This window comes from Camelus bactrianus, chromosome 16, assembly GCF_048773025.1.
Source record: "Camelus bactrianus isolate YW-2024 breed Bactrian camel chromosome 16, ASM4877302v1, whole genome shotgun sequence".
In the NCBI taxonomy this organism is placed as follows: domain Eukaryota; kingdom Metazoa; phylum Chordata; class Mammalia; order Artiodactyla; family Camelidae; genus Camelus; species Camelus bactrianus.
In genome coordinates this window covers 31730842-31757051 of record NC_133554.1, presented here as the reverse complement: position 1 = coordinate 31757051, position 26210 = coordinate 31730842, and the positions used below count along the sequence as shown (strand labels likewise).

Genomic DNA, 26210 nt, shown 5'->3' with positions numbered 1-26210 from the left:
GCCACAGTCACTCGGGGAGCCCGCGTGGGTACCAGACCCCTGCCAACTGAGGAGGACTGGTGGCCTAGCTGGCAGGAAGTTTTGAGACAGTTCTGGGGCCGGGGCCTGGTCTGCACAGGGAAGATTCTGGCCAGACTCTCACCAGGCCCTGATGCCGCCCTGGCCTCCCCATCCTGTAGGGAGCCCACTGGGGCCAGAGGTGGAGGGGGCTTCAAGGGGCAGGCAGACCAGAGCATCGTGGGGTAACTGTACTTACCACACAGCTTGAGAGGAGTGTGGGAGTGTGTGCATACACTCAGGCAGAGGCAAGGTGGACACACGCACACACACACACACCCCTACTCTCAGGAGAAATTCAAACCCTGCTAATTCCCTCAGCCTTTGTTGTTCCTACAAAAGCTGGGCTGCAGCTCTTTTGGCCCCTGGAACCTGATCCCTGAGGGGCGGGGTCTGGGTCTGTAGGAGGAAGCACCCCTGCCAGGGTCTGAAGGCCCCTCCGCCCCACCTGTGCCCCTGGTCCCCCTGGGCCCTGGCCCGCTGCTCACCTCCTGGGTCCTGGGTTCCTGTCTCTCTAGTGTGTGTTGGGGCGGTGGGGTCGGGGTAGAATCCTGAGAATGGCTGTCACTCTTAAGTAGGTCCTCGGGGGCGGGGTGGTGGGGAGTCAGGCCAGACCTCATTTAATCCTCACAACCACCTGATGAAGGAGGGACTCTTGTCCCCATGGTGCAGAAGGGGACACTGGATAGAGAGGCAATGCCCTTTGCCAGAGCCCCATGACAGGAGGCAGAAGTGAAGCCCTTTGCTCTTAGCTCTTCTGCAGCCTGCTGTGGCTCTCAGCCTGGTGCTTTCACCCACAATATGCACCAGTTACGGAGGTAGGGGTGGGGTTCAGGTTGTAGAATGCAGAATCCTAGGCCCCACCCAAGGGGCTTGTGGTTGGCAGTTCTGCGCAGGGCCCTGGAATCTGCATTTTGGCTGCCCTGGTGATTCTGGTGAGAGATTTCAGTCCCCCAGCCATGCTTTGAGAGGCTTGGAGCCAGGCTCTGGGGTAGGGAGGGAACTGCTGGGAGGGGTGTGAGTTAGGGCTCTGCATTGAGGCCACAGCTCTCATCCTCTGCAGTTGGGCTCCTGGAGGCTGGGGCTGGAGGCTGGGATAGGCAGAGGGTAGAGACTTGGACTCCTGCTCTCTTTATAAGCCGGGTTCTGTCTCCCCTTTCCCCCCAGCTACATTCTCTGAGTCTGGCCCCTTGCCTCTCAGAGCTTTTTTTCCCTGCCTGATAAGTAGGGACAGCAAGCCCAGTAGCCTAGAGGTTGGGGGGTGCTGGGCCCAATGCTCTGAGGCTTGGAAGGGCTGAGTGGGCCTGGCTAGGGGTGGTGATGTTCTGGTTCCTGTGGGCCCCAGGGCTGGCTGGCAAGGCCTGTGGCTGGCGAGAAGGGAAGTGGGAGCCTCCTCTGCCTACCCTGCCCCACCCCACCCGGGTGTCAGCTGGTCTCTTTCCAGGCTCTTTCCTGGGCCTGAACTGGTGTGTCTCTTCTCAGTCTCTGGGAAGTTGCCTGTGCTATTTCAACTTTGTTTGTTTTCCTGTCTCTAGATTGGTTCCCAAAGTGGTACTTTGGGTGTCTGAGACACCTGGAGCCTTCCCTGTGGGGGCGGTAACCACAAAGCTGACCAGAAATGACCCTCTGGGTGGTCCTGCCCAGGCCTGCCTGAGGCAGGGTGCCGGTGGCTGGGGCTGAGCCACCCCTGACCCCACCCCTCCCCTGCGGGGCAGCTCTCCCACCCCCAGCCCTGGGGCTGAGTAGAGGCAGCAGCTTGGGTAGGACTGACCTGGGGGTGTGTGCGGCCCTGGCAGAAGTGCGAGGAAAAGGTCTCTCATTTTTCCCTCATCATCATGCCTCCATGGTGCCGTGCATTCGAAATGCCACAGGAGACAGGAGAGTGTAGCAGAGCCCCATACCCTGCCCTGCTTTCGGCAGGGTTCCCACTCTTATCTTGAATCTTGTGACCAACAAGGCAGGCAGCATACCTTGTCACTCTTACCTGGGCCAGCTGAAGGTCAAATCCTGGATCTGCCATCACTAGCTATGTGACCTTGGGCAAGTTATTTAACCTCTCTGAGCCTTAGTGCCTTCATTTATAAAGTGCGGAGAACCCCTGTCCAAAGGTTTTTGTGAGGATGTTAGTATATATTAGGCATTTAGAACAGTTCCTGACATACAGTCAACACTCAATAAATGTTCACTGTTACTCTTCTCCCAGAAACAAGAAGAAATGGAACTCGGGTGTAATAAAGCTGAGAAATACTAGACCTTTTGATGATTGCTTCCAGAACTGATCTTTTTCATTAGCTCTCCTCCCACTTGTGTGTGCCTAATTTTAAAACTGATTTCTTTTTTGTTAGAAGGGGGTGGGTAACAGAGTACGTGGGTCCAGTACATAGTAGGCACATAAGAAGTGGAAATTGTTGGTATCATTTTTTTTCAATAATTTTTTTTTAAAGTCATGATGTTTCCTATTATGTTGGGTCAGCAAGGCAGTTATTTTCCAAATTATACAGCCTGTTTGCAGATTCTGTGTCTACATTCAGTTTATTCATCATTCACCCAACAAACACTTACTTGTACCTACTGTTTGCTGGCGTGAGTGATGAACAAGATAGATCCTGGGAGAATAATTAATAAATCTGTGTAGAAAAGGTAGAGTTTTGTGGGCGGTGGTTGTTCAGGCCTGTGGAGCCTCAGGCATCATCCTGGCCCTGCCTGGGGAGTTTCCAGAATGGGAGGCTCTGGCAGCTCCCAGGCAACAGTCATCAAGCAGTAGTGCTAAATGCCAACCCTACCTACAAAGCAGGTTGAGTAACCTTGGGCAGGTAATGTCCCTCCTCAGAGAACCCCGTTGGTCCTGGTGATGTAGCCCTAATGGGCTCCAGGCAGAAACCTCCTCACACTCCTGGTTCCCCACCTTTTAACTCTGCAACCCACTCCAGCTCCAAACAGCCTCTCGGAGAATCTTCACCTTGATTCTCCTTAGTCAGGACCCGCAGGTGCTTAAAAATGGTCACAAACTCCAGAGCTGGGAGGGATTTTAGACATCAGCTGGCCAGCCCCTGTCAGGGGACCCAGAGAGGGGGACTGACTTGCCCAGGAACACACAGCAAAGTAGTGCTGAGCCCAGGCCTCCATCCTTTCTTGGCCCCCACTCCTCCCAGCCCCACCCTCTCTGGGCCGCCTGTGCCAGGAGTGAAGTGAATTATCCTTCCCAAGCAGGGAGGGAGAGGCAGTTCCTAAGCCTGGGAACCAGCTGATGTCATTGTAGTGTCGCCATGGCAATTATTCCCCTGTACTAGGGGCCTGACCCTCGAGAGGCCAGGAAGTGGAGGAAGGAGTGAGGGACTGGCGTTTGTTCAGCACTTTAATGTTGACGAAGCATTTCCACACTTACCCTTATCAGTATGCATTGAGCCGTGCCATGTGTTTGCTGCTTAGAGCCACTGTCTGTAATCTGTACCGTTGATAAGAATGGGTGTATCATGATCCGCACTTTTTAGATGTGGAAACTGAGGTCTGAGGTTACGTCAGTTGTCCAAGGTCACTTAGCCGGTGGGAGACTGACCCTGGGTTCATATCAATTCCAGCTGGCTCTTTGCCCATGTTTGGTGATAGGAAGCCCCCTCCCCATATTTTAACTGATTCCCATGACAACCCTTTTACAGGTGAGGAAACCAAGGCCTCGGGCTTCTGCATCTGGAGCTACATTTTTTTTAACTCTAAGTGCCTTCCCTTCCCTGATGCCCCCTTCCCAGAGGGTTCTCCCCACCCCCTCACCCCCAACACTAAGAGTTGCTCTGCTGGCCCAGGCCTTCCTGGAAAAGCTGATGCTGGGCAGTTCTGGGCCCTGGGGGTGTGTCGGTACCTGTACCCTCTGTGTTAACTTTCTGTCTGATAGGAACTAGCACATCCAAATCGTTGTTTTTAGTCTGGATAAGAAAAAAGGAGGTTCCAGAACTTTTTAGGAACAAGAACCCCATGGATAGGTGAGCTGGGGGTCCAGCTGACAAAAAAGGGCCCCTGGGGGATGTGCAGGGGAACCCACAGGTATGCATTGCCTATTGGGTCACAGTGCAGCTCAGCCCTGTGGCCAGATGATTCTATGCCTGGGAGCTGCCTGGAAATTCCCAAGGTCCTGGGCCTCATGTCCTGGGCTGACCTTCCTCCAGGACAGTGTAGCCCCCGTGGAGGGAATCCAGGCAGCTGTCAGGGCTTGAAACAGCTGGCTACCGAGGTAGACAGTGAAAACTCTGAAAGCCAAGAACAGTTCTCTGTCCCATGGGCATTTCCAGCCTCCATACTGTTCTACAGAACCCCCAGGGGAGGACAAGATAGTTTTCATATTTTAGTTCCTTTACTGCTCAGGAAGTCCTTTCTGCTGTCTGACTTGAGTCCCTCTAGTACTCAGGTTTCCATGGAATTCTCAGAAGAAGCGGGGCGAGGTGGGGGGTGGGGCAGCGGTAGAGTGGTAGGGGTCTATCCCAGAGCTTGGAAATGCATTCTGAAGTGCTGTCTGTCCCCCACTAATTTTATCCCCTCCTGTGGTGCTGACCTCAGAAGCCAGCCTGGCAGGCTCTGGGAAGCCGCTGGGGCCTGTCAAAGGCTCATTGATTGAGTCTTCAGAGTGGCTGTCTTACCGCCCTCCTTTCTGGGCACCAACTTTGTCCCTTGACACAGCCCTCACTCAGCTAGTCACTCAGAAACTCCCCCGGACTCTCGGCGGGTAGGGCCACATCCTGGCAAGGGTGAGGGCTGGGGCAGTCTTTGGAACTCTGCAAAGAACCTTCTTCCTCTAGCCTTCAGGCAGGACGGGCCAGTGGTAAAGGGTCAGGAGTCAGGCAGATGAGGGTTTCATCCTGCTGCCTCTGGACATGTAGCTGTGTGACCTTGGGCCTGGGTCTTTGCCTCTCTGTGGCTCAGTTTCCTTGTCTGTAAAATGGAGCTAATAGTTAAGACTTAAGTGAGATAGTTCATGTAAAGGACTTGGCACTCAGGATACATTGAATACACATTAATGAATTATTATCATTAGTCTAACACTTTCTAGCCAAGGCTTCTGCTATGAGTTGGGGGGTGAGGTGGATGTCACTGCAAGAGGATTTCTGGTCAGGATTGTTCTCTTGGCTGGCTGCTGCCTCAGGTGGCTGCAGCCTGGGGCCCTCTGTGCTCCTTCTGCCTCGACTCCAATCCCTCTCCACCCCTCGGTCCTCCAGGTGCGCTACAAGGAAGAGTTTGAGAAGAACAAGGGCAAAGGCTTCAGCGTGGTGGCAGACACACCCGAACTCCAGAGAATCAAGAAGACCCAGGACCAGATCAGTAATGTAAGCGCCCTGCTTCCCGTGGTACCACCCTGACCCCTGCCCTCCCTTCTCGCCCTCTCCCTGCCCGTCTGGCAGACACGAATGAGGCCAGTTCTCTGCTGCCCCTGCTGTCCTGGGCGGGCCTGGCTATGGTGGCTCCTGCAGCAGAAGGAAGGGAAGGGTTTGGGATTCCCAGTTACCTTTTCTCTGTGCGCCCCCAGATTCCCCTTTTGATACCCTCTGCCCACATAGTATTTCTGCCTTGAAAGGACTGTACTTTGAGGGGATGTGCAGTGAGGGGCCTATGTGCTAAATCATCCCTGACTCCCCCAACTCTCTCTGGAGCTTTTTAATTTTTATTCCTGGCTATGGTGGGTGTTGGGGTCTAGACAGGCTGTTTTGTCTGAGCTCAAAGGTCAGAGCTGGGTGGCAGAGGTGGGGAGGGGCCGGCCTCCCCCTTGTCTGCCTCTGGGTGCTGACATTGCAGTCATTTCCGCCTCCTCCCCCTCCTCAGCTTGCTCTTCCTTCCTGTGTAAAAACCCCAGCCAGTTTTGCCCCGCTGGCTCTGCACCCCCTGGCCTGGCCCTCCTGGGCCTGGAGCGGACAGCTGTGTCTGGCTGTGGTAGGGCTGTGTGTGGTTAAGTGGGCAGCAGGGCCGCATGGCACCTGTGGCTGGGAAACAGGCCTCAGTTTCCTGTTTGGTGGAACCAAAGACCTGCAGTTTGTATGGCTCTGGGCTTGTGGGAAGGCTGCCGAGGGGTGTTTGGGCAATGTAGGGGTGGTGCGCTATTGTGAGCCACAAGCACAGAGCATGGGCCACAGACCCATGCTGCACAAGGTCCTACAAAGGAAGGCCTGGGCAAGCTGTCTAGAACAGGAAGGGGCTGGCAAGTTGCCCAGTGGCACTCTGGGCCGAGGAACTGGGGATAGAGGCTGCAGGGGCCTCGGTTATAGGTGGTCCAGCCAGCAACTACCCCCTGGGCTCCACATCCCTCCCCAGCCCTCCCCCGGACCTCCTCGGCGTGCGGCACTCATTCTAGAAGTTGGCTGGGCCTTGCTTAGGGAGGCTGTCAGAAGCCAGGACCCCAGCCACGCCCAAGACTCTGGCTTTGAAACTTTGACAGCAACCTACAGTCTGAAATACATTCTGTGACCCACCGAATAGGCATGCTGATTTCTTTAGAGAGAAACAGAATCAAAACTTTCCGGAAAGGGGGCTTACTACTTAAAGGGCATGCGGATATTGTCTGTTCTATTTTAGTTTGTTGAAGATGCTGGTTGCAGACTTAACTGAATGGGTTTTGCAACTAAGTTGTTGACCTGCAGCTTAAAATTCATGGCTTGAGGAAACGGAGTGCTTCCCTAGGGCTAGGATGCCTACGAGGGCTGTAATCCTGTCTCAGTTGCTTCTTTATAAACCAGGGCCTGGCCTCATACCAGAGAGCATCCCTGAGACCTCCAAAGGCTAAAGCAGGAGGTGTGGGTCTCAGCCCTCCACACAGAAAGTGGGAAGAAGGGGAAGCCTTGGGTAACAGGGCAGGGAGGCTTGGATGGCTCACAAAGCTGGAATCTTGAGTTTTCAGCTTCTGTGGCTTCAGAAAGACTATCTGTCGTGGACACGCGCTCCCTGCCTCCAACTCAACCCCCCAGCACATTCACTCATTATTTCCAGCCTGTCGATTTTAGAAGAGGAGAGACAGCAAGCCCAGTCATCCCTACCTCCCTTTCTGGAAGGCTTCCAGAATACTCCACGCCCGGTCTGTTGTACCTGCATGTCTCCCTGCCCCGCTCCCCTCAGCTAGTTATTGGAGGTGTTAATGTCTCAGGAGCCTTGGTAGCAGAACTCACTCTGGCCAAGATATCCACACCTGAGGCGATAACGATCTTATCAGTAACCACAGGGCTGCAATTAGCTGATTGTCCTCTGCTCTGAGGTGGGGGAGGTGACTTGAGCCTGACCTGCTTCTGCTTTTGCAGCGTTAGCTGGGACCTGTGAGTTGTGACCGCAGAGCTGGAAGACTCTTGGTTTTAGTGAATGCAGTTAGAGCCTGTCAACTGTGGGCCTCCAAACAGCTGTATTAGAATCACTCAAAAAGGTTGATTGAAACTGTGGGGTGGGGTGGGCATAGCTCAGTGGTAGAGCGCGTGCTTAGCATGCGCAAGATCCCAGGTTCAACCCCCAGTACCTCCATTAAAAATACATATAATAAATAAAAATTAAAAAAAAAAAGAAAATGTAGGTTCACAGGCCTCCTCCTCAGGTTGCCTGAATCAGCATCTCTGAGAGTGGTGCCCAGGAAGCAGCACTTTATTTCTAAAGTTGTTTCTGTTGCTTTTCTCTCTGTTTCACTGAGATATAATTGACATGGCACTTGTAAGTTGAAGGTGTCCAGCACAATGCTTTACATACGTCATGAAATGATGACCGCAGTAAGTTAGTGAACCCCTATCATCTCATTTTAAAAATTGAAGAAATAAAATTTAAAAATTACAAAATTAAAGAAATACAAAAGAATTTTTTTTCCCCCTCAGGAACCACCATTTTAAATACATACCCTGAGTTACCTGAAGTTTGAGAACCATCACCCAAAGTCTAAAAAGGCTTCCTCAAGGATGCCAGGCCTAGCTGCATCCCAGATCCCCCAGGGAACTTTAAACCCCGCTTGGAGCCACTGTTAACTGGTCCCTCCTCCAGAAGAGTTCTGGGGAAGATGGCGTTAAGAGCCACGCCTTTTGTTTTGTATCCAAAATAGTGTTCCTGTATTTAACTTTTCCATTTTCACTTTGCAGATTAGCACCAAATGACTTTTAGCTGTTTCCAGAGGTCAAGTCATTCTGCAAAGAGCTATGCAAATTTGGCAGAGAGGGTATAGCTCAGTGGTGGACTGGGTGCTTAGCATGCACGAGGTCCTGGGTCCAGTCTCCAGTAGGTCCGTTAAACAAACAACCTAACTACCACGCTCCCCCCCCCCCCCCCAAAGAGCTATGAAGATGCCTCCCTGGAGAATGTGCTGGAGCATTTACCAGCCACAGCATTTTCAAAACAAATGTCTGGTCTCCCCAGGTGGTACTTAAAGGTTTTGGATGTGTGCCGTCTGTCGTCAGTCCAGCTGAGAGGTGAGATGGTGAGGTGGGAAGAGAAAGTGAGAGTGGGAGTCCCAGCTTCTGTCATAGAATGACTGGGCAGGGCCCCCTGAGCCTCTGTTTCCTCATCTGTAAAAACGAGGACCCTGGTTCCTACCTTAAAAGGCGATTGTGAGATTGTGAGGAAAATGTCAAGAATAGGGTATGACGTGTTGTCAATTATTATTCATTTAAAGGCAGACTTGTCTGCTTGCTACTTTGTAGCTAAGAACTGAATAGTTTGGCTGAAAAGTTGGGCTGCTATCTGCCATTGAGAATGTGTGGAAAATTTGGGGGCAAGGTGCTAGTAAGTTAGACATCTGTGGTGAGTAATTGTGTCTTTGTGAAAGGCATCTGAAGGGGTGAGAGGCCAGGGCCATGTGCTGTGAGCCTACATTTATCCTGACCTTTGGATTGAGGTCTGTTGGCGGTAATGGATGGAAGCCTCTAATTGCTAAGGTCCCTTTATGGGAGCCACTGCCTTCAACTAGGGAAGCTTTCATTTACCTACGTATCTACTTATATATTGATTTTTTTTTTTTTTGTATACAGTTTTAAGTCTTTTAACTTTTCCATTTTCTGCCAGTAGCCTGCAGTAAACACCTGTGTGTGTATTCACCATGCAAATCAAGAAACAGCATGACTGCACCCCTGGCAAAGTAGTTTTCAAAGTGTTAAAAAAAAAAACATAACTCAATGTCATGAGCATCTATCCTATAATTAACTTAATTATGAGGAACCAGCTGGAGAATGTGATAGGCAGAGGTGATGCTTAGTCTGTGAAGGAAAGAACTAGATACAATTAGCTACAGAACTGCTTAGTGTGCTGCCCTTAGCCTCAGAACTAGTTAATGTCCTACAGGACCATAAAACCATAAACTTTCAAGATACCCTTGCTACAGGCAGAAATCCTTTGCATTTCTTTCAGTCAGAAATAATTAGCAGCTTATATTTCTTAAGTTAGCGTCAGTCCTTTAGTCTGGAACTCCTTAGTAGTAAATAGTAAAGTCAGAGAAAATTCCACCCCCAGAGTCAGATGGCACGGAGTTGGGCTTGTTAGACAACTCTGTAGTTTAATATTTGAAAGTGTGTGCTATTTCTTTCTTTATAATTTTAATAATATGTAACTATGCATTTCTGAACACTATAGTTTTTCCTGATTTTGAACATACAGTATCTATTCTTTTGTATCATGACTCCTTTGGGAAACTTTTTTTTTTAATTGAAGTATAGTCAGTTACAATGTGTCAATTTCTGGTGTACAGCATAATGTCCCAGCCATGCATATATATACATATATTCATTTCCATATTCTTTTTCATTAAAGGTTATTACAAGATGTTGACTATAGTTCTCTGTGCTCTACAGAAGAAAATTTTTTTAAATTTATTTTTACATATAACATTGGGTTTAAAGATTTATCTACATGTTTGCATGCAGCTGTAGTTTATTCTTTTTTGTTGTCATATAGCATTCCATGTAATGCTTATACCATATTTTATTGATTCTGGTGTTGACGGGCATCTCGATTGCTTCCATGGCTGTGGACAGCTTCATACATATCTCCTAGTGTTAATGTGGAGTGGAATTGCTGGATCTTAGAGTGTGTGTTTCTTCAACCTCACCAGATGATGCTGAACTACTTTTCAAGCAGCTGTACTGATTTACCCTCTCGCCAGCAGTGATGAGAGTTCCCATTGCTCTACATCCTTAGACCTGTTTATTTTAGCCATTTTGATTCTGTGCAGTGGTATCCCATGGTTTTAACTGGCATTTCTCTGATTATAGATTTGTATCTGTTTTAAAAACAAAATAGTATTATTCTCTAATAGGGAGCACAGCATTACATGGTGGTTGAGAACCCAGAATCTGATGTTGGGACTCACGTTCCCACCCCTTACCTACTCTCCTGAGCCTTGGTGTCCCCATCTGTAAAATGGGGATGATAATGATAACCTGTTCTTGGGCTGGCTGAGAAAAAGAAGTGAGTAGTGCAAGTCAGGGCACAACAGCAGCCCTCAACAAACGGAAACATTGTTGTAAAAAACAGACCCTGGCTGGTGAGTTGATTATTCCGTTCAAAGCCTGATGTTCCATTTTTGGCTGTGATGTGGAATCACAGGGGAACAAGTGTGGAGTCATACCTTTGTTTTCCACCACAATTGGGAGAGCAGGAGTTCAGAAAACAGAACATCAGAGAAAATGTGTTTTCTTTAGTTTTGAAATGGACCCTCAACCTATCATCCTGGAGTCTTGGCTGACAGGGCCCTGGATGAGTAGGGAGGGTTCTTGGGCCTGGGCCCCTCCACCCACGTGCCCTTGGACCTTGGGCAGAGTGTGGCGTCCTTCTATGGGGCCCAAGACAGTTTTTTGGCTGGGGCTCTGTGGACCTTTCTGAGCTTATGGTGACCCCTTTTCAGGGCACTGAGACGATTAGAACTTTGCTGGGCTTAGAAGAGAGATCAGCCAGGGCCTTGGCCTCTAGAAAATGTTTCTTTCCCTTCTGGATATACTAACGCCTTTTAAGGTGCCTATTTTCTTCTCAAGCCATTAGGTCGATGAGCCAAGTAATAACACCATTTCCTCATTTGCTGAGCAGAGGAGGGAGAGGAAGTGGAGAGGACTGAAATTTTATCAGGTGGGCGCAGGCAGACGGGAGCTGCAGCCTCACTCATCTTAGTCCATGATCCCCTCTGTGCTGCCTCTCCTGAGTTCAGTGCCTGTTGTGCCTTGTCTCAAAGTTAGGGTGACCTTAGGATTGTCATCGCTTTTGAGAGGGAAAGGAGGTGCTATTCATATTTTTCCAGAACAGAAGACATGAGCTAGGACTCAGGGCAGACTTGGGCATGTGGTCACTCTGCCCCAGGAAAGGGCCTGTCCAGCCATGGCTTTGTCCTTGTGTCACCAGCCTCAGCCCTTACTGAATAATGAAGGTCATTTAACTTCAGAGCCTCATTTAACTTTGGTAAAATGGGAATTAAAGTGTACCTATCCAACTTACTTTTTCGAGTGGTTATTGTCAGGGCTGAGGGCTAGTATAGACGACCTATATGAGCTCAGTGTGAAGAGCTGAGCGAATGTCAAGGTTCTTACTATTAATAGTAACAGGTGGTACCTGAATCAGTGGTGAGGAATGTTCTTTTCCATTCAGGCTGCCACTGCATTGTCCTCCTGGGTCAGCTGGCCCTAATTTTACCCACATATAGTGGCTTTTCAAGGAGCAAGATGGATTCCATCAGCCACTTGCAGAAACACACACATGTCCGTATTTGCTTTTAGCGCTGGAGTTTACTGGGTTCCTAGAGGTGGCTGGGAGCCTCAGGGCCACCTGGGAGCAGATGAGGAAACGGAGGCCCAGAGGGGAAGGGACTCTTCCAGGTTTACATGAGCAAGTGAAGGGTTCGTGGCTTCTGGGACGAGGTTTGGGAGGGATGCCACCGCCCATGATGAAGGATGGAGACTTGGCTCCTTGGCACAGGAAGGAGCTGGAACCCAGACATGTCTTCTTCCTCAGAGTCACCCCTTCACCGGTGCAGACAGAGCCACACCCAGAGGAGTGGGCTATCAGCCAGTATAGCTGAGCCCCAGCATCAGAGCCCTCTGCCCCTCAGCCCACCTCCTGGCTCCCTCAGGGCCTGGCGCAGGCCTCATCCGCCTCCATGTGTGTGCTTGCCCTCCCCTGGTCAGCAGCTCCTGGGGTCAGGCCTCTTTTCATTAACAGAAAGTAAACACGGGAAGCTGACCTTTTCCCACCCCTGGACAAAAGTCGGAAGGCCAGTTGCCTTGGGAGCCTAGAGGCCTCTCCTTGTCCCCAACCCCACCCCTCGCCAGTGGATGGGGCTCACAGAGAGTGGGGCTGGGGGAGACTCACTTTTTGCCCTTGTCTTAGGAGTCTGAGATCAGGACACTGGCCCTGTGTCTTTGAACTTCACCCCTGGGTGCTCTTCTGTGTGGGAGTTCGGGGACCTGATGGGTTGCAGTCTGACCGGGGCTGCCTCCTCCCCTTCAGTTTATTTCACCGTGTGGGTGTGAGTCCCTGCTTGGGCGGGAGGGGAGGGGGCCCTAAGTGAGACACTCTGCCTCCAGATGGGGCCCATCCTGGGCTTTGCTGTGGCCCTGCCTGTTCCTCCAACCCAGGCTGCAGTGGGAAACCGTCCAACCACAGCAGAGAAGAGAGCGTTGCAGGTGTTCCCAGTTGACCACACTTGCAGACCTTTAGCCCAACAACTCCTGTATAAGCCCTCCCTGGCCAGGTGTTAGCTCTTGCCCTCCTTGAAAAGCGGATGCAAAGGAGGGGAGGGGAGACAGCAGAAAAAGTGGGAGGGGATGGCCAGTGGGGGCTGCCTGGCCTGGGGCAGCTTGATTGGGGTTTCTGGGCACAGGGTCACTCCTTCCTCTGCTCCTGGAAACAGGGCAGGCTTTGCCCTGGCTCCTTTCCCTGTCCCCTCTCCCTGACCCCATTTTCCACTGGGAGAAGCACAGGGCAGGATCCTGGTGAACAGGAAGTGAGAACCCACTTCCAGTCACGTGGTCCGAGGCCTGGAGAGAATTCAGGCCCGGGTCTGCTCGGGACAGGACCAGTTTTCTCTTGGTGTCCTGCTTTCCGAGGCTCCTCTGAGGGGTGAGGGGGAACTATTGTCATTCTCTGCCCCAATTCCTCCCCCAGCCTCCGTCCAGCCCAGTGCTCCTGGAACATTCAAACCGTGGTCCGTAGGCCTCTCCTTGGTTGCTTCCTCCTTACCAGTTTCCTCTCCAAAAGCTAAATAGACCCCCAAGGTGGGGTGTGGGCCACGTGCCACTGAGAGTGCAGAGAGAAAGCCCTAGAACTCCTGGCTCTGGTTCTTCTTCATCTCATACTTTGTTTTATTCATATTCTTGTGTGTGAGTTTTACAGTAGACATTTCGTATTTGTAAAGTGACATTTGTGTGTACTTAATAAAATAGATGCAATTTGGGAGGATTGTGCTAAAACAGATTTTACCCACAGGAATATGCAGTCAGTGTATTTGGGCAAGCAGGGGTCAGCGAGCTTTTTCTGTAAAGAGCCAGATAGTAAATATTTTAGGTTTTGGGGGTCCCAGGGCCCCTGTCGCAGCTACTCTGCATCACAGCTCTGCAGTGATGGAATGAAAGCAGCCAGAGATAATAAACAGGTAAATGAATGGTGTGACTGCACCAGTAAACTTTTATTCTGGATACCAAAATCTGAATTTCATAGGAATTTCATGTGTCACCAGTCTTATTCCTCTTAATTCTGCCCACCCCAAACATTAAAAAATGTGGAAACCATTCTTAGCTCATGGGTCGTGAGCAAACGGGCTGTGGGCCCATGCATCAGAATTTGCCAGCCTCTACTCTAGAGGGTTCTCAAACTCGAGCCTGCTTCAGACTCAGCTGGCTAGCTTTTAAAAGTGCATATTCCTAAACCCCAGTTCTGATTTTGTGGAGTCTCTGGATGGCCCTGGAACCTGCATTCTAACAAGCAGCTCAGGCCTGTTAGAATCTAGTCTGGAAACCAGATTTTAAGAACATAGCTCTGGAGGATCTCCAGGGTCCTGGTGTGTTCAGTTCAGCTAGCCCTTGCTAGGTGCTCAGTGGGACATGTGATTTCTCCAGACCTCTTTTTGCTCATTTTTGGCACCTGAGAAGAGAAGGAACCCATCTTGCGGATAAGGACTTACCCTCAGGGCATTTCTTATCCCCATAGGCTGGGGTCCTCAACACAGACTCTAGAATCTCCTTGATCTTGAGTAACTCACTCTGCTTGTCAGTGCCTTAGTTTCCTTCTAGTCTGTTAAATGGTGACTGTACTGGACCCCTTTGTACATACTGCCAAGGTAAAATGAGCCCGAGATGCAGGACACCTAGCATGGTGCCTGGCACGTAGTAGGTGCTCAGTAAACAGGAAATTGACTGCTGCTATTTTATCAGCGGGAAATTTATCAGCTGCTAGTGCTGCTGTGGATTAGGGGGGAAGCAGGGCAGCCCCAGCCCCAACCACAAGCACATAAAAATGATTGCTTACGTTTGTCTGGTGCTTTAGTTTACATGGCCCTTTTACACCCATCATCCCATTGCATCCTCTAGCAACCCCTGAGGGAGACACTGATGTCTCATTTTACAGAAGTGGAAACTGAGGCTTAGCAAAAGTTAAGTGCTCGTCCAAGGGCACATGACTGGTGGACCCCCGATGAGAACCCAGCTGTCTCTGCATGGAGACCTCCAGGAGTCTCTCCCATCCCAGAATCTTGAGTGGCAACGGAAGGAGAGCTTTGGTTGGTTTGCTCTGGGTCCTTCACTCAGCGCTTTCTGCTCCTACAGATAAAATACCATGAGGAGTTTGAGAAGAGCCGCATGGGTCCCAGCGGGGGTGAGGGCATGGAGCCCGAGCGCCGAGATCCCCAGGACAGCAGCTACCGGCGACCCCAGGAGCAGCAGCAGCCTCACCACATCCCGACCAGCACCCCAGGTGAGTGTGAGGGTCCCATCCCCACCGAGGGTGTGAGCACCAGGGTTAGGGCCTAAGCTGGGCTCCCGGTGCGATGGGGACACTCAGCCTCTGCTGCCAAATTCCCAACACCAGCCGGTGTGCACACCGAGACAGGAGCCTTGGGGAAGTGGGAACTGAACAAGCTTGTGGCGGGGTGGAAATACATGAATTGGGCTTCGTGGAGGAAGGGAGGGGCTCTGGGAAGGGCTGGGTTTGGCAAGACAGTTTCTGAGTCCATCTCCTGCCGTCTTCCAGTTTACCAGCAGCCCCAGCAGCAGCAGGCAGCCCAGTCCTACGGCGGCTACAAGGAGCCTGCAGCCCCGGTCTCCGTACAGCGCAGCGCCCCGGGCGGGGGCGGGGTGAGCAGCCCTGGTGGAGGTGGGACAGGGAGGCAGGCGGGCGGCCTGAGGAGGCCAGGGGTGGGTGGGCCTTCTCTAGGACATAGTTCTTGGACTCTCTTTAGAAAACCCACACAGGAGGCCTGGCTTCCTCTGACCTTTGACTCCAGCTTGGTTTCCATGTGCAGGTGACAGGGGTCTCAGCCTCTTTTAAAAAAAAAAAGTTTTGTTTTTTAATGGAGGTCCAGGGGAACTGAACCCAGAACCTCGGGCATCCTAAGCATGTGCTCTACCACTGAGCTATACCCTCCTTCCAAGTCTCAGCCTCTTGAGCAGAGGGGAAGTGTGGTGAGTGGGCAGAGCCCTGGGCTGGAACTGGGGCCCTGTGGTCCGCCTGAAACTATACCTTGGGCGAGTCACATCTCCCCACCCCCGGCCCAAGTTTCCTTACTTCAGTGAATGGGGAGCATGCGAAGCACTTTTCTGCTTGGGGCCTTCCAGACTGGGCCCTGCGACCCCACTCTCCGTGAGGATGACCCTCCGTGTCCTTCAGATCTCAGCTTCCTCCTGCCTCTGAGGGGCCTCCCAAACCACCCCATGTCAAGTGGGTCTCCTCTGGCATTTCTGTCACTCCACCCCACTGGTTTCCGTCAGAACATGTTTTCCAACTGAAAACAGTTCTCTGGATTTGTCATCTCTGTCTGTGTGTGTTGTCCCCCCCACCTCGCCCCCAGACTTGACACTCTCTGTGGATAGGGCAGCGTCCCTTTGGTTCACCTACTCTTGAGCCAGGCACAGAGCAGGCACTCATCAACTTTGGTGATGAAACGAACTAGCAAACTAGGAGGTGGGGTTGAAGTTCGGTCTGTAAGTCCTGCTGCTTTACTCTGCTGACAGGTGGAGCCAAGCTCAGCTCCTCTGCTGGGTACCTTGGATTTCAGAGTAGCTCATGTAGGATGGACAAGACTCAGAGAAATAAAATAGCCTCACATAAGTGGCCTGCCAGAGCCTCAAGCTCTGGACACACAAACGAGGGACTGTCAGTGCTATCTGGGGTCTCAGGTGGGCCCGAGAGGTCACCTGAAGGATAAGGTTCCAGATAGACCAGCCAGTCTTTCAGATTCTCACTAAGCCTCTCCTGAACATGAAGGATTTGGCTCTGAATAAAAGTCTACCTTCCTGCCCTCTTGGAGCTTACATTCCAGTCAGAGAGACAAACACAAGCAATAAATAAGTAGATATATAACCAAAGGTCAGAGAGTGGCACAGGCTGTGTAGAAAATGACAGCAGAGTGAGGAGAGAAGAGAGCAGCAGAGTTTTCAGGAAAAGAGTAAGTGATGCAAGAACAGCAAGTGCAAAGGTCCTGAGGCAATAATAGTCTAGGAAAGTTCAAGGATCAGCAGGCAGGCTCAAGTGACTAGAGGGCAAGAGGGTAGGGATTAAGATCCTATCATGCAGGGATTTATAGGCCACAGGAAGGCCTTTGGGACTGGTAAGCTGTGCTGAGTAAGGGGTTTGACTTGTGCTTTTAAAAGATGGCTTCTGTGCTGAGAAGTGGCAGGAGAGGGTTGAGGGTGAAAGCAGTGAGATGAGTTAAGCGGCTGTTGCAAGATGCAGGCATAGATGTTGGTGACTTGGCCCAAGAGGAGTTGGTGATAAAAGTGAGAGATCCCTTCAGTCACTCAGAGAGGGGTGTTATTTCTTAATCCCATAGCCTTTGGGGCTGATGCAGCTGGTTTCTGCTGCTTGAAAAAAAAAAGAGAGCTTGAAATTCTGTGCTAAAGAGGATAGGGGGCCTCTGAAGGATTTAAAGCCAGGGAGTAACATCATCAGGTTTGCTTTTTGGAAACTTCCCCCTAAGATCACAATGGATGAACAGTTGGAGGAGGCAGGCCAGAGGCTGGAAACAGAAGGTTTGAACAGGGGTCCTGGTGGTGGGGTGGGGCTGTGGGGGCAGATCCTGGAGGTTTCTGATGGACCCACATAGATCCCAGGGCCTGGCCTGGGGGGCCACAGAGGCTGAGCTGCCCCCCAAAGACAAGTCGATGTCAAGGGCAGTCAGGGTCAGAGGATGTTAGAATCTTGCCCACCTCCAAGATCACAGTTGGATTTCAAGTGCTTTTACTGGACATTTCCCAGAGCCGGAGCTGAAGCATGAGACCTTGGCCGAGGTAAGAAGGTGGAGCCTGATAGTTAACCTCTTGTGTCACCTGGAGGTTTTTCTCCCAGGAATTGGTCTTTGTCCTGAACTTGGGAACCAGATCATCAACAGCTTCAAAAAAAAAAAAAAAAAAAAAATGACTGATGCTTAATACAGGCATGTCAGATTTTTAAACTCTACCTGCCATGGTGGCCATCAGACCTCACGGAACAGGGCTATTGTAACCTCAGTCCCTGTCTTGTGTGTGGCCCTTAGTAGATACATTGTTAAAGAGGGGATGCTCTCAGAAAGTGAGGCACAGGGGTGAGAAAATTTATGGCAGGGTCCAGCCTTTGGTCGTCTCCCAGTCCTGGTCCATTGCTCACCCGGACTCTGCCTGGGGTCCCCCCTGACTGACCGTGCCCCCACCCCTGCAGAAGCGGTACCGTGCTGTGTACGACTACAGTGCCGCCGACGAGGATGAGGTCTCCTTCCAGGATGGGGACACCATCGTCAATGTGCAGCAGATCGATGACGGCTGGATGTACGGGACCGTGGAGCGCACCGGCGACACGGGGATGCTGCCCGCCAACTACGTGGAGGCCATCTGAGCCCACTGGGCACCGCCCTGCCCCATCCATCTTCAGTGCATTCCACCGCATTGCATCTGTCCTGGGCGTGACCTGTCCACCCTTCAGTGTCTCTGTTTTTTAAAATCTGCGACAGCTTGTCTATTCTCCCCCTCTTCCAGCTTCTTTTGCCAACTGAAGCCTTGTTCTGCCACTTTCATGGCTCCTTCCTCCGGCAGGTTTTCCCATTGACCAACTTTGTGATTTTCTCTCTGGATGGATCAGGTGTGGGCCGCTCTTGGGAGGGGAGGGGGCGAGGCCCATGGAGCTGGTCTGGGTGGGAGACCAGTCGGCTCTAAGTCCTCTGCCTTCTCTCTTTTCTGCCCCCTCAGTCCCTCCTGTCCACCCACCCAGACATTCCAGGGCCCCAGGACTCCCAGGGGAGGGGCTCCACACATTCCCAGAAGTGGACCCCACCGCCCTTGCTCCTGGAACGGGGATGGGGGTGTGGAGAGGGTGCTGCCATTGTGCAGGGCTGCTGGCCCTCCAAGGTTCCCCTCACCACCCTCTCCCCCTCTCAAGGGCAACAGGAGAGGGTAAAGTTCCTGCTTGGGGATTCATTCACCCCCTCCCCTCACAGTTCCTTGTCACACTGTGATTTTGCTCTCCCGCCCACGCGGGCCTGGTGTGGGCCAGGAGCTCCCCAGGAAGCACGGCTTGCGTCCGGTTCTCGCCTTTCTTCAGGGACAGCTGTGGGGACGAGGAAAACGAGGTGTTCTCTCTGCAGCCCTTTTCCCTCACTCCCACCCCAGTCTCCAGGGTCCCTGGCTTGCCTCCTCGGCTGGAAGTCATGGTTCTGAAAGGTAGAATGAGGAACGCTTGGTGCTTGTTTCGCAGCACATATACTTAAAAAAAGAGGAAGGCTTGGGCCTCCCAGCCTGCACAGCCCAGCCCCTGAGATCTGGTTACCCGCCTCACCTCCCCCCTCCTCCTGGGAAGATGTCTCTGGCCTTCCATGGCCCCCCAACCCCCCAACTCCGGCCTGACACCAGGTGGACTGGACTGTGCGAAGCCACAGGCCCCTCTGTATCTCCAGGACCTCATGGGGGTGGGGGAGGAGTGCATGTCTGCAGGTGTCTGTGACAGGCTGGAGTGAGTGTAAGCACGAGAGAAGCGGGTGGGGTGCAGCCCATGTGAGGGTGCACGGAACTGCCTTCTCTGTTTTCCTCAAACCCACAATGAGATGGGTGGCCCTGGGGGAGAGAATTCCTTATGTTTTCTTGGGAGTGAAAAATCCCACCTTTTGCTTGTGGCCCCAAATGGGGAAGCCCACCATCCCCCTTTCCAATGGGCAGGGCAGAAGTGAGAGGTGATTGCGTATTTGGGGGCTGATGTTGGGGCCTGTAGCTTGCTGGGGAGGGGATTAGGGCAAAAGTTTGTGGCTCCAGGCATACTCTCTTCCCCCATCTCTGTGTCCTGGGCTGCAGAGTAGGGGACCAGAGGACCCTGTGTCCCTTACACTGTGTTCTCTGCCCCCAGGCCTCCCCCTCATTTACCTAAAGCCTCGCTGAAGCAGAGGGAGAGGGTCCCAGGGCTACAAAACTGGAAGCACAGAGCCGGGATGAGAGAGGGAAAGATGGTGCTATCTCCTAGTCCCTCTTCTCGCTCGTTGGTGGGTATGATGACCTTGCCTGGCTTTAGTCATCTCTGGGCTTGCTTGTCACCCTCCTGGGTGTCCCCCTCCCATCTTCACCATGGGTCCACTCGGGCCCCACAGTTGACATCTTTGCATCCTTGTGTCCTGCAGGAGAGGGAGGGGCCCATGGGCATATTAAATAATCAAGTCCTCACTGCTTGTGAGTTGACTTGGGAATATTTACCCCAAATCAGAGGGTTGAAACCCCTGCCTGACCAATCCTTTTTCCTCCTTGGCTGCAGCCGAGGTGAGGGCAGGTGGAGTGTCTTATATTGAGCAATTAGGGGGATGAGGGAGGCAAAGAGGGAACAATTTGGGGAGCCTTAGGGCAGAGACTGGTCCATTCTGTTTCCTCTTGACCTCAAAGCACAATGTGGATTCTGGGACCAAAGGTCAGAGACACATCCTGTTGGAGAACCTGCGGTTGGGAGGGTGGTGAGAGGGCCAGAGGCGGGGCCTGGAGGAGCAAGCAGCAGCCTGTTTTCACTCAGCTTAATTTTCCTTCCAAAACAAGGCAAAACAGCCACTGGAATCTTGCTGCCAGCCCTCTGCTCCTCCCACCCTAAAAATAGGGGAACTTTTCTTACACACCCCCAGAGAGAGGAGGGACTGTCACACTGGTGCTGAGGGACCCAGGAGCTGCTAGGAGTCCTTATTCCTTTCCAGAACCATCTATCCCTAGAAGAGCACAGAATCTCAAGGACTGGGCCAAGTCTCAGTCTTTTCTTACAGTTCACAGAGGGTTTTTAGCCAGTCTAATCCCAGGAAAGAAGATGCATCAAAGCCAGAATGTGAATATAACTTTAGTGGACCAATAATAAAGTACAAGGAGCCCAATGGGGAGAAAAGTGAATTCTCTCAATATTGCTTCTGGTTTTCTTCCTCATGTCCCTCCAGGGAAAACTACTTATTGCTTAATTTCTGCCTTTTTCCCCTCACATATGCACTTTTGGGCCTTTTTTTTTTTTAATAGCTGGAAAAAAATACCACCCCACAAACCTGTATTTAAACAGAAATGACCATGTGAAATTTGCCTCTGTCCGAACATTTCATCCGTGTGTGTGAAGCCGTCCGTTCATGTTTTTCTATGGGGTGGTTGTCTTTTCTTGGTCTGTTTTGGTCCCCTCCCTCGTGGGCTTTGCTTGGGATCAAATCTTTCTGGCCTGTTATGATTTTGAACATTTGACTTGGACCACAAGTGAATCTTTCTCCTGGTGACTCAAATAAAAGTATAATTTTTACCTGCAGACTTGGTTATCTCTCTGTCTCTGAGGCACTGCTGTGTGTGTGTGTGTGTGTGTGTGTGTGTGTGTGGCCTGTCTGCTTGGGGGCATTGGCCCATCACCCTCCTGGGAGCCCCTCCGCCCTTCAGCGGGAGAAGGACCACTCTGGAAGCCATCATTCTGGGAGAAAGGAAACGGTGGTGTACCTGCTCTCTGATGGGGGCCTTGGCACCTACTTCCTTCTGGAGAACTCACCAACTTGCTCCTGGCTACATCCCTCTGCCCAGCTTGGTGACACGCTCAGAAGCTTCCTTGAGCCCCCATATTCTCCTCTTATTGTCCTACTTTGCTGGATACCTGTCCCCCTCAGTAGCCAGTGCACTCATGGGGCAGGTAATGGAGCTAATTCATTTTTCCAACCCCACTGCCTTCCCAGGGCCAGGCACAGAACTGCTCAACCAATATTTGTTGAATTAATGAAAGCTCAGCTGAGAGGACAGTTTGTGCTCTGCCTGCCCCGTAGGCGGAGCTTGGCGCATGTTTGAGGAATAAAATGACAGGGCCTGGGATAGTCGACAGTGGGGTAAGACGTGGATGACGCCATCTACAAGGTGGTCTGGCAACCCAAAGCAGCACTCAACAATGCCTTATGAATGTGATCTTCAACACATTTTTTCCCCTTTGACCTTATTAACAGCCTTGGGAGAGGAGTAGCATCTGTGTGTTGTCCATCACACAGATGGGGTTCATTGAAGCCCAGAAAGGCAGTGGTTTTGTGGAAGTTGCACAGCCAGTGGCAGGGTCTGAGCAGCCCGGTGTGATGCTCCCAGCCCCCCATGACCTTGCCACAGCAACAGTGCACCCATGCCCTTTGCCCCCCTCCCACTGGTATCTCCCATGCTCTGTTCTTTGCTGCAGGTGCCCTGGGTCTGACCTCTGACCAGAAGGCCAGGCAGCCTCCCCTTTTCTGTGGGGTTGGGAAGAGGACAATGGTAGAGAGGGAATCCAGACCTTTTTGGCCCCAACTTGGGATCAGCAATCAGCCTCAGGTGCCGTGGCTTTGGAGGGAGGGGCATTTCCTGCTTGGGGTTCAGTATGGTCTTAATTCTGGCTTCAGGATGGCAGCAGAGTGGAGAAGAAGAGGGCTTTCCCCAAACTGAGCCTTTGTAGTCAGGGAATGACACGGCTGCCTCAGTGGGGCTGGAGCAGGCTAAGGAGTGTCTGAGGCAGCGCTGGGTGGGATAATTAAACAGTACTGACACCTGCTCCCCCACCGAAGGCGAAGGCACAGGCTGCCTAATATTTATCCAATTGAAGGGGATGAGCCAAATCTTGCCTCCTGGAGGCCTGTCTCCTTTGTCTGCGGAGCTGCAGCCCCCTCTCCCCAGGAGGCTTCATTTACCTCCAGAGTGATTTCAGGGGCGGTCTGCTTGGGAGGGAACCAGCTAGTCCCCACTCCCTGCTCACAAGCAAGCTCTGTGCCCTGCCTCCCGGCACCAGCCAATGCCAAGAGTTTCTAGACCCCCTTCTAGAAGTGGCCTAAGTTCCTGAGGCTTAGCATGAGAAAGCAGCCCCCATCCTTCCAAGGAACTAGTCAGGCTGGAGCCAAGGATACCAGGTCTCAGAGGTGTTGCAGGGAGTTGCTGTTTTTTAAATGTAATAGGAAATAAGACTTAGAAAAAGGCATAAAAACAACAGAAGACGTAAGTGAGTACCCGCCACCCAGCTTAAACTATAAAACGTCAATTCTCCTTTCCCCTCAGAAGAAGCCACTTAAGTTTGCATTTCTACTTACCGCACAGGGATGGGCGTAACCGAGAGTTCTTTTAGTGCCCTCTCTGGGTATAACACTGCGCTGAGCTCCGAAGAGGATACAAAAGAGGACAAGGATGTGGGAGACGACCACAAAGAGATAAGGAATCATTGGAGGAGAGACCTGTGGTGTTCCCACTGTAAATGGAGCAATCTGAGCAAAATGCATCACAAACTGAGAAGTGCAGGTGGGGCTGGGTGGGGGGCGCATTTCAGACTAACATGGTGGGCCAGTCTGGGGCAAGAGAAGAATGTGGACTCCGGGGTGGGCAAGCCTAGTTTTGACTCTTGGTCTCTGCTCTTTCCAAGGAAGCGTTAGGTAAGTTCATGACCATCTCTGAGCCTCATCTATAAAAGACTTGTGGAGAAGTTGAAATGACACCATGTGTGCCATGTGTGACACAGTATAGGAATCCCATAAGTGTTAGCTCCATCCCCAGAGACGCATCTGAGACTCACTTGAGATTTTCATCCCTGTCCCTCCACAATGTGACTTTACCACATACCAATGACCCACCCAACCCCCAACCATCAGTTTCTGAGTTCATTTGCCAGGGATGTGTGAGAGGGAAAAGGAGGAAGAAAGGCGCTCAGGAGGATTCATTCCCAGGGCATCTGGATACAGATCAGATCTCCTCCTACTTCCATAACATGCAGACTCCATTTAGATACAAAGGGGTAGGATTGGGTTCCTGGGGAGAAATTGAGCCTCTTCACTTCTGCCTGGTCTAAATCGAGCAGTTCCTTGGTAACAGGCTCCAGGGTTTTGTGATTGGCTAGCTGTGGAGGGAGTGGGAGGAGGGAAGTAAACTGCTGATGGAGCTGCAGCATCCCTGAGTCTCAGGCCGTGGGAGGGGGAGGGGAAGAGGAGGGCTGAGCAGTGGAGGGAAGAGGGAGCCATTTCTCTCCATTGACTGCAACCTCCGTGCTCACCACTCACATTTTACTGGAATCCAGAGGCCTCCGTGGCCAAGGGCTCCACAATGCTGGATATTTTCATCCTGATGTTCTTTGCCATTATAGGCCTGGTCATTCTGTCCTACATTATCTATCTGCTCTAGGGGCCTGCAGCTACGGCATGGAGCCTGCAGGAGAACAGCTCAGGGCGGAAGGATGAAGCTGACTGGCCGAGCATCCTGCCTGCTGACGCACCGGTGGATTTTTGCTTCTGGTCATTTCGGGTATTGATTCAAATCCAAAATTAAAAGAGATCTTGCTTTCCTAATTTTTCCCTCAGATGCATTGATGTAGCATTTCCCAGACCACTCTGAAAAGATTAGGAAATGCCAACTTCTTGCTTTGAAACCTAATTTAAAGAAACAATTTTTTAAGCGAAAAATAAAACCCACAATGTGAAGGATTTTTAGGCCGAATGGGTTGGGAGTGGTGTGCATGACGGGAGGGACTATTAGTTCCTAGTTTTTTCTTCAAGTTAGGTGCTCAAACTCCAAGTTGTCCATTTTCTCCTGGTAATTAAAGGTAAAACCCCTCTTTATATGGCAGCAGAGTGGTTTATAATTATGCCAGGATAATTGCATTAATTAATTAACTAATGACTCATTCTGACTTCAGGATGAGATAGCAAATGAAATTTACTTGGGAATGGGCTTTTGGGGGAGATGTCAATTCTTCTCCAACTGTGGGCTTGGCAGAGAGGAGGGAGGGATTCCTAACTCTTGCCTTAGTTCTCGGGCAGTATCGGGAGCTGATACTTTTGCTGCTGTTCCCATCTGAGACTTCTTGTTTCTGGGTTTCCTACAGCTCCTGGACTCCAGTCCAACAAGAGGCCTCTTATCAACAGCAGCAGTCCTGCTGCCCAGCAGACCTCTCCCAGAGCCTTCCGGATATGGTTAACCCCTGTCAAGCAAGGGGTTTTTTGAACTCAGAGGCAGAGCCACTCAGCTGGGACATCAGGAAAGCAGCATGGCTGGCAGATGCTGCGTGCGTTTAAGTTGGAAGTAGAGGGTTGTCGAGAACACAGAGAGCTCCAGTGTAGGCTTGTTAAAGTTACTGTGGAGAACTGCTTAAAAATTCATTTTGATAGCCATTCCTTAGGTCTAAATGCACCTGCATATTATGCTAGAATACATTCTTTCCTTTCTCCCTCACAGGGGTTCCCTTGTAAGTTCAAAAGTCTGTTGTCTCTTCATCTATGAAGCAATCACTTTATCACTGTCTTTAAAGATTGCACAATCTGGGGTTGTGTGGTTTCCCGTGTCTCACTCTCTGGAAGGAACTTGTCATTTGAGTTTTTAGATTTTTCATATCTTCCCCACTCCATATCTCTTGTGCTCCAGCTTCTCATTTAAAGAGAGAAACAGTTACACAGTCCTCATTCTTTTTGCCTAGCTGAATTATAAATTACTGAAACAAGATGTCTTTATTTATCTTACTTGTTATTTGGGAAAAATCTCTCTCTTACACTCAAATAAATGGGTTTTTATATTGTCAAATGTTCCTTTTCTTAAACAAAAAATTTCAACATATTTCTGTTAGATGTTGAAGAAACCATTAATTTGGCGGGCCAGAATAGACTAGGGTGTTGAATCTGTGGTATCTATTCCTTTGAGTAGTCCATTGTGATAGTTCTACATTCGATTTTTCTTTCTACTTAAAAATAAACAAGGAGAAGGATTAATTTAAGAGTTTTTATTCATAACATTGTGTTCAATTTCCATGCTTTAAAAAGAAAATGGAGGCAGTATATGTCACAATTGAAATGGAAAACTTTTCTTTTAAAATTCTAGCCAAGAAAAAACAAAGTTCTAGAAGCTTGTCTTGGCAACAAATTATGTGACCTTCAATAATCCGTTTAACCTTCAGTGCTTCAGTTTATTCTGACAAATGAAGTCACTGGATGAGAAAACTGTTAATGTCCCTTCCCATTTTAAAATTCTACAATTCTGGGATGTATTATCTTTGGAAACTACATCTTTGAGAACAAAATTCCCATGGAACAAACACTTCATATCTTACTAATAGTCTGATTTTTGCTCTCTCCAAATGACATTTTATATCAACTCAGCAGCAAAATTCTTTTTTGGCTCCCACAGCCACATTGTGAGGAGAAAATGAAAATATTTATTTACCCCAAACATATATCAGTGATAATTTGCCTAAGCTGTTTAGGGAATATTAACAAGCACAATACTACACGGTGGTACGTAACAAAAAGAGGTCATCGGACAGATACGCTAATGCAAGAAGCATGGCTCTGATCATTAATATATTCAGGGATGGTCTTCAGTTGTCTGTGGAGTCCTTGACGTTACATTTCCCACTAAAACATTCCTCTGACTCTTTGGTATAACTTGTGCTTCAAATTAAAACTTTGCACTTTCAGTCAAGATAGCGGCTCTTATGTCCTTACCTAGGTAATTAGGGCAAGTGTCAGTATACTGGAGGGTTCGAGTTAATACAGTTAATTATGGGGCTATAGATCTTCATGGTACGGTCTCCAGCCGAGCTCG

At 50.6% G+C, this 26210-nt stretch overlaps 1 protein-coding gene and 1 long non-coding RNA gene across 2 annotated transcripts in view; both read left to right on the top strand.

Moving 5' to 3' along the window:
- The window catches only part of LASP1 (LIM and SH3 protein 1), a 39189-nt gene extending 18237 nt beyond the window's left edge, over positions 1–20952 (top strand). The window contains exons 4-7 of the mRNA XM_010960494.3: positions 5262–5369; positions 14793–14940; positions 15217–15320; positions 17878–20952. Coding sequence (XP_010958796.1) covers positions 5262–5369; positions 14793–14940; positions 15217–15320; positions 17878–18051 — 534 coding nt within the window. The 3' untranslated portion in view covers positions 18052–20952. The remainder of the gene's footprint in view (positions 1–5261; positions 5370–14792; positions 14941–15216; positions 15321–17877) is intronic.
- Positions 20953–22937: 1985 nt separating this feature from the next.
- Positions 22938–25378, top strand: LOC123618415 (uncharacterized). Its single transcript, XR_006726847.2, has 2 exons — positions 22938–23921; positions 24502–25378. It is a non-coding gene; the product is annotated as an uncharacterized LOC123618415 (long non-coding RNA).
- The last annotated feature ends 832 nt before the right edge of the window (positions 25379–26210 follow it).